The following is an 8,338-nucleotide window of genomic DNA, read 5'->3' as shown; positions in this document are numbered from 1 at the left end:
AAGCATAACAACCCTATATCAGTTCCCGTCCATTTTTCTATAATTTTCTGGGAAAAAGAAAGGAACGAACTTAAAATAATCATCAAAGCGTGAAAAGAGCACCCAACTTTCAAGCATAATTTCAAGTTAAATTCACTTAACATTATTTCAAATAACGTCAGAGCAAGTGATATAACTAGAGGGCATGAACACTCCTGATGCATTGTTGTTTTTGGGAAAAAGCTCGCCCTCGTATTAAAAGGCCCCTTTTGAAAAGGGAAGAGGAAAAACTTGGAAAAAAATATAAGTATTGTGTTGAATGATAATAGACATACATTTAAAGCACGGTACGGAACAGAGTTTCTACAATTATTTCAAGACGAGAATGTCAATTACGACATTGATACGTGGGACACTCATCAATTATGTGCTGTAACATTAGTTTTGTTTGAATCAGGTCTAACTGATCCAGAAGTTAAATCTACTCAATGTATATATGATCAGAGAAAAGATATTGAGAATTACGTAGAAAGTGCCTTCCTTACATACAATACTTACAAGGAGAAACAGCATTTATTGCAGGAGCAACTACTCGAGTTGATAACGATTATAGACTGCAATTCTGGTTATAATTGTAAACGTATGATGGTTTCATTTGAAACAAAAGTCTTGCAATTAAGCGAACCACAGATAGGCGAACTAACACGGACAAATGATTTTAAAACTCATCTTAAAATTGCAGTTGAGGTAGATGCCGTAACAGAGAATGATATTACTGGCGAAGAGAACGATCTTAAGCTGAATACAAATGGTAAGTATTTGTGTTACAGTACGGATTTAAACCGAGTCTGCAATTATCATGTAATTTGTTGTGATTAATGCTTCAGAGGGATCACTTTGTTTCCAGATTTTTAAATTGTTTTCATTGCTTTCTAAATGCATTACTTTAAGCAAAAGTTCAATTAGCGTTTATCTTTGGTTGTAGCAATATAATTGTTTAAGATAGCCACAATCGAATCTCAAATTAAGTTAGCATGCTTTTGTGTATATTCTAAATGTGTATTCGGCTTGAGTTCAGCTGATAAAATACATGGCCAATCAAATGACATACAATGACTATTATCTTTAAATAAATATACATGTTAACACTTATAGTGCAAGTGAAAACAAAAGTTTGCCTGTCTGAACCAGAACCAGGCGTAGATAGAACGATTAATCTAGAAATCATCTCTCGTAAAAATATTGTTACCCGAGGCTAATGCCTCGGGTAAAATATAATTCTCGGGAAAATATTTTTAAAAGTACTTTTACTTACATAACAGTACACATTTCTTGGTAATGTGATACACTTGCATGAACAGTATGAATACCTCAGTGGCCAATTGCAAATTAACATTACCAAAAAGGTTAGGAGTATTAATAAACAATCACTTGATATAGCTGAATTATAATCTTATAAACAAAATACAATATACTTCAGGCCAAATGTTCATTGAAGAACTTCAGAACAAAAGTGTCTACAACAATGATTCAGCTGTTTTGACATGTAAACTCAACCTTCCAACAGATGAAATTGTTGAGTGGAGAAAAGATAACAAGCCGGTTGAAATTTCAAACAATTTAATGGTCATGCGCAAGAATGGCAATCACTGGTTAGCGATTTCCAGTGCATCATTGGAAGATACGGGTCAATATTCGTGTGTATGTGGCCATATTTCAACTACAGCTGATCTTACTGTTATAGGTACGCTTTATTCGAATTATAACAACAATGATTGTGTTCTGTTTCAATGCTTAGAAACAGATAAATAAATAATTATACCTTACCATTGCATTTACTATTTATAACTTTCAAGTTTTTATATCTAGTAAGCAAATATCATAATTATAAAATTGAGATCTTTGATTAGGCTTTAACTTTAGTTTGATCGGCAATCTAACATTTTTAAATATAATTTGTAAGTGAACAGTTAAAATCGAAAAAGGAATGATCAAGATAGTAATTGATTTAGTGAAATGAAATTGTATGACAGGTAACATGGGCGAATATTAGCAACAGTTTATTCCATAATGATCGAAGCAATTACAAATAAAGTGTGATTCGTTCAATTATCATTACGTAATTCATTCGACAGATGAGGCATTAAGTGTGGTCGTTGATTTGCCTGCCAAAATTGAGGTTACCGAGAATGGAAACATTTATATAGAGTGTAAGGTGAACCTTCTTACGAGTAAACCTGTTTGGCGATACAAAGGGGAAATTCTACAATCATCTGGTAGAAAGGTTATACAAGCAAATGGTACTTACCCACAAGTTGATAATCATTAATGTAACACTACACGACGAGGGTGAATATACAGTTGACTTTGGGAATGGTTTCCTTAAAAAATTCTTCCGGAAATTATTTTTTAAAGGGGGGTATTTTCCCGGAACCCGGCCTTTGGTTTTTTTGAAGGGATTTACTTTTGTGCCAAATAGACAAACCCTTTTGTTTGGTTTGGTTTTTAAGAAAGTTTGATTGTTACAAGAACAAAATAAATTTTTTTTTTCAAATGAATTTTTGTCAATTAGTTTGGTTAACAAGATAAACCTTAAATTTATTTATTTTAATTATCAAAAATAATTGAAAAAAAACCCCAAACAAAAAAATAGCATGTTTTATTTTTTCTTTGAGATAAAAACAAAAAATATGTACAATAAATTTGGGAAATAGGTACTTTTTTTTGGTAATTTAATATGACACTAACAAATTTGAAACATTTTATTTATTTGTTATTTGTGTTTTGTAAAAATGCCGATTTAAAATTCAAATTGATTTAACGGAAAAATACAAATGTTCATGTACATGGTTTAAGAATAAACAATATTACATATTGAAAGATTAACCATAATTTACTGACTTTTTCCAGTTAAGTTTTGACTTATAATCGTCGGCCAATATGACAATTGAATTCTTAACATTTTAATAAAAGAAAGTAGTAAACGTAAAAACTCAGTATTAAAATAGCACATACAACACAAAAAAGAAAAGAAAACAATATTCATAAAATCTGTAAATTATTCTATTAAAATAGACATTACATGTACAATTATTGTATAATAAACAATTATGGTCAACATGATCAACAGGGTAATTTAACCAGTGTCATATTTTTACTAAGTGTGAACAGATACCTTAAGAGGGGGTCTTCGCTAATAGCGATAACATAATAAGGGACAAATACACAAGTGTGGTGTTGATCATGAGTTACACATATGGATTATAAATGATTGTATACATGTATATCCGTTGCTATTAATAATTACGATCATAAAGAAATAACAAGTAATATTCTAATCTCTAGCATGCCAATCAAAGTAAGTTCATAATGAACAATGTCTTTCGTCCATTCATTCATAAGTGATATACAATTCTGGTAAAAACCAATTAACCATTGAAAAGATTATAAGAATATCTTGTCATCATATGTCTTCTAGTTCATCTTCACCTGCTGCATTTCTTGCTTGGACGCCCTTTGATGCTTTGCATAAATGCTTTTCTTGTAATAGTTTGTTTTAATCTCTATCAGGTCCTTTACATAAAAGTCGTTAGTTTCAATAAATAGGTTTGGGTAATAGCTGATAAATCTTAAGAGCAAACAAAGCAATTAGTTAAACACCAATTCGACAGATACCAGAAAATCATTAATGCATTTTTCTTCAATGTATTTTAGTGGAAACAGACCTTATCCACAGAAAACAGATAACACAAGAAGTGTACAAAAATTGGATGAGAGGAGCTCTAGCGTTAAAATATTTAAAAATAGGTTTAGAGGGTTTTTCCGACAAGGCTGTTCACAAACAGCATAATGATCTAATGAAAACTCTTGGAAATACATGCAACACTTGTACAGAGAGAAGTCTTCTCCCACATAAACAAGCTCAATGCCCACGACAAAGAAAATATCAATGTGTATGTACTAAGAGTCAGAGAAACAAGTCAAGACAAATGTGTCCAAATGGGGGATTTTGTGGCAACGTTTATAATCGAATAGTTTGTAAACATCGCTTTCAAGATCCATCATTCACGAACACGGATGTCCAGAAATGGAGCAGTGATCCATGGAGTGTTGCTACATGCTTTATAAATACTACTGGCTACAAAGGCAAACAATCAGCTAAAGATGTCGACTGCTCTGGTTTACTTAGTATGTGTATAAACAACATTGATATAGAAATGATACTTGGAGAAGTTATCATCGATGGAAAAATAGATGCGTTTGCACAGGTAAACATCTTCACCACAGTAATCAGATATCGATGTATGTATCTCAACTGAACATTGTATATATATATGATATTTAACCTTTTTTGTGCAAGTCAATAAAAGCCTTTTTCGAATTGACTTTTAAGTTTATTAATTAATAAGTGAATTGTTTTAGCGACAAATTAGAATGAGACTTTAAAAATAAATACTGGAGTGTTACTTTTATAGGCAAGGCAGGCGCGGAATGATATTCTTCACAGTCCAAACTATGAACTATCTGAAAATCAACTAAACAAGTTTATCAAAATGTTCAAAGAAGTACTAGAAATCAAGGACAAACATGGCAATACACCTCTGAAAGGGGAGCCAGGCGTTGCAAGCGCCTTACATTTACTAGATATAGTAACAATCCTATAAGAGTAATTATAAAGACAAAATTAGCCAAATAGGGATCCATTTTATTGGTTCTTTATGTAATAAATCGTATTTCTTTCTAAATGTATCAATTAACAATATATTGATCAATTTTGTCATATTTGTTACACAATATACTTTACTATTTCTAACGTCTTAAGTATTTGTTATTTTAGTTATATATATTTTTCTATAGATGTATGATTTGTAATAGTACGTTCAGGTTCTTTTGCATTAATGTTGAAACACTTTTATCGTCTATGATAGTCCATAATAATAAGAACACGATTGAGTATAATAGTAAGTACAATAACTTTGCTTTCAAGTGATATACAAAAGGTCCTTCCATTCTTACAAAAAAGGGCCAATTATGCATTCTTCCATTTTTGTTGTGACATGAAAAAGACAAATTCTTCAATTGAGTTTACGAACTTGAGTCCTATAATAAATTTCTTACAGGTGCAACAAAATCAGATTGAGATAAACCTTGAACATGAGATGATAGAACTGAGAGAGCATGGGATGTCTAGATTAGAAGAGAAATACCAAACAGCACAAAAACTGGCAAGTTTTATCGCTAATGTATTTATGTATTGTTATAACATGCTTTAAGACCGAATCAGGCAATGGTAAAGTAAGGATATATTGATTTTCAAGTCTCAAACAATGGATAATCAGTAATTAAGTAAGTTTAGTAAGTAAGTAGGTAGGTAGGTAGGTAAGAAGGTAAGTAAAGGCTTTATTTATCGAGGCTTTACATTTGGTTTCCCAATCTTCAATGCGGGTATCTAAGTTTAAAAGGTATTTGAAAAATACTGCGATTCGAAAATTGCTTATTTATTTATTGTGTACGAATCATTCCTAAGAAAGAGATGCCTTTTACCTGTCATTGTTAAATGTCTCTCTGTTAGCCATCATGCACGCTTGAATTTAAAGCCTCGTTTAGATTTCTTTAACATTACATTCGAAAGGGGAAAAAAAAATTTTTAAAAAATTTTTTTTAGCGTTTTATCAAGGTATATTAAACGGTGGAAATCCAAACATTCTAGTGATTCGTTAGTTTTATATTGGGTCTAAGAAAATAAGGCATTTGATTGAAACTACCAAAATAAATATAATTAAAATTAAGTTATTTCTTCGTCGTGTTTATACATAAGCGCATGGTTCGAAAAATACTTATCATGCAATATTTTTTTTCTTCAGCATGAACTGAAACTTCAACTTATAGAGCAACAGATAAAAGGTTTGCCCTTGCATTTTAATTTGAACAAATTGAGCTGATCCTTATACAAAAATTCTACTAGGTCATTAGACCATGATTTGAAATCAAAACTAACTTATTATCGAGATACATGTAACAGTGTAGTTCAAAAATCCTGTATCCGTTTGAAAAGAATTGCATTTATTACCTTATATTGCACACATTCATAAAATTGATTTCATTTCTTTTAATGATAGAGCGGTTGGATTTGACAAAACCGTAACAGGATGCATAATTGATATAAGGATTTTAACATATGTTATACTGATTACTCGTACAAAATATATAAATAGCTACAAAGAGAAAGAAGAATTAAAAAAAAATTAAGCTACAAAGAGAATCAGATTTTAAAATGAAAATGATATTTGAATAGACATATTTCAGGAAAGAGGTGTTTGAAGATTTGACCCTATTATAAGTTTATATTATAGAGGTCATGCAAGAAACATTTTCTTTATAAAATGTCTTTATTTCTTTACTAATAAACAATCAATCAAAAGAACGTCAGATTTCTAAAAATAATATTGCTTGTAAAAGAATAATCAATAAATAATTATAGTAATTTCATCTAAAGAAAACATTCCGGAGTTTGCATACTTTGTTTTTAATTAAGTGGCTTGTAACTATAAGCAGAAACAGTGTTGTTGTTGATGTTTTAAAGTTTAAACACACACACGTGTTGGTCTGTCGAAATTATCTTGCAAAATATTTGGTCTAAATATGTATTCTTCACATTCATAATTTAACATGCCGATTTACTAAAAAAATAGGACAAGCATATTTTTTGTATAGTATTATTGAATATTATTTACATTAATTACCGTAATTGGTCGACTTGTGTTTTTATTTACAGATAAAGAAAATGAGCTTCGGCTTATGCTAAATCTTAGATCTGCGGGAAAACAAAATAATCTTAAAGGTACGGTACTTCATGAAAAAAAAAATTTAAAAACCTTTGAATTCACCGCTCTTTTTTGGTAAGAATCAAAGATTGTTCACATTGAGAGAAGACAAACATATTAAGAACATAATGTTATTTTATACATTCATTTGTTTAAGGACTAACACGAGAATGTAACTAAAACGAGTTGAACTAGCTATATTTGAAATATATCAATCATTCATAGTCAAAGAACCATTCTCTTAATTTTTCTTGTTGTTCTGGCATTAAAACTGCGCACGTAGGTGTATATTAAAGTGACATTATGCTCACATTTTTATTGTCAAGTTGAGCTGAATTGACTTTATATAGATTGACTGTTTAAATGATGTATGACCAACAGATTATATTGGAAAATGTTTAAGCTAAAATTTAAAATCTGCCTAAATCTACCTAAAATATAAAAAGACTGCCCCACTTTTTTATAAATTGAATGTTACAGGTAGATGCTAAATGACATTCACTGAAATTGCGTTCGAATCCGGTGGTTATTTATTGTTTATGCGAAGTAAATTATTAAATCAAAAGTAATGGTGGCAAAATGAAAATTTATTTAGACTCTCAACTGTTCACTCACTAAATACCTTTAGATGGGCATAATGTCACTTTAACGAAGACGGAAACATGCTTTAACGGATACAATTACGCAAGCATGTACCTTGTTTTTAATATGCATGCGTTATGTATAACGGTTATAAACGGGAAGGCATGACGAAACCTGTATAATAGTTATATGGGAAAAAATAAATGTAACTTATTTGAGAATAGCGCTAATACACAATTTGTGCCTGCATTATATCTGCATATTTTGATCCATGTTAAACCGTGCATTAATTCTCTATTATGTTTTTCTTTTCAGAGCACTTCTTGATTGATCTACAGATAAATGTTATTGCTAAAAATGGTGAAAAAAATGTCGAAGGGAATCAAAGAGTTTATGAAGTAATGAGAGACTATATTAAGGATAACGATGATATGACTGGTTCGCCTTTTGTTGAAAGATCAACTGATACACAAATCTATCACCTCGTAGATTTCATCAAGGCCATAAAGAAATGCCGTATCGTTGTTATTTCTCCCACAGACCAATCGTAAACAGACATAAAAATCAACTCCCCCCAGTTTGGGAATCCCATGGAAATTTTTTTCTCAAGCCACCCTTTTCAGAAAACCAAATTTTTCAAAAAAAAACTTTTAAAAACCCTTAGACATGGTACAAGTGAAATTATGACAAAAAATTTGAAAGACATAAGGGCAATTTCCCCTATCAAATGGTTAAGAGAAAGCAAAAAACTTTCTGCTTTTAAGTTAAATATGAATAATAATGATATATGATACCTTTTATTTTTTAACAGTGTTTTCTGCTACTGTCGGTGCATTTGTAATCAGTGCATATTAATAGTATTAAATGATTGATTAATCAAAATAAATTAAAACATTGTTTGCTCTATATCGTTAAAATATCTAAGGATTTTGAAAAACTTAATACGTTGAAAT

At 30.5% G+C, this 8,338-nt stretch overlaps 2 protein-coding genes across 2 annotated transcripts; both read left to right on the top strand.

Moving 5' to 3' along the window:
• Positions 1–281: 281 nt before the first annotated feature.
• LOC132740904 (obscurin-like) lies at positions 282–2,323 on the top strand. Its single transcript, XM_060728962.1, has 3 exons — positions 282–790; positions 1,460–1,723; positions 2,115–2,323. Exons 1-3 carry the CDS (start codon positions 622–624, stop codon positions 2,306–2,308), a joined length of 627 nt encoding a protein of 208 aa, XP_060584945.1. The 5' UTR covers positions 282–621; the 3' UTR covers positions 2,309–2,323.
• A 1,374-nt stretch (positions 2,324–3,697) lies between these two features.
• Positions 3,698–5,252, top strand: LOC132740906 (uncharacterized). Its single transcript, XM_060728964.1, has 3 exons — positions 3,698–4,247; positions 4,455–4,628; positions 5,100–5,252. The coding sequence occupies exons 1-3, from the start codon at positions 3,750–3,752 to the stop codon at positions 5,250–5,252; spliced, it is 825 nt and encodes a 274-aa protein (XP_060584947.1). The 5' UTR covers positions 3,698–3,749.
• Positions 5,253–8,338: the final 3,086 nt, after the last annotated feature.

Source organism: Ruditapes philippinarum, unplaced genomic scaffold (assembly GCF_026571515.1).
Source record: "Ruditapes philippinarum isolate M1 unplaced genomic scaffold, ASM2657151v2 ctg9076_1_1_1_1, whole genome shotgun sequence".
Taxonomy (NCBI): Eukaryota; Metazoa; Mollusca; class Bivalvia; order Venerida; family Veneridae; genus Ruditapes; species Ruditapes philippinarum.
The sequence above is the reverse complement of the archived record's forward strand: the minus strand, read 5'-3'. Positions and strand labels throughout refer to the sequence as shown.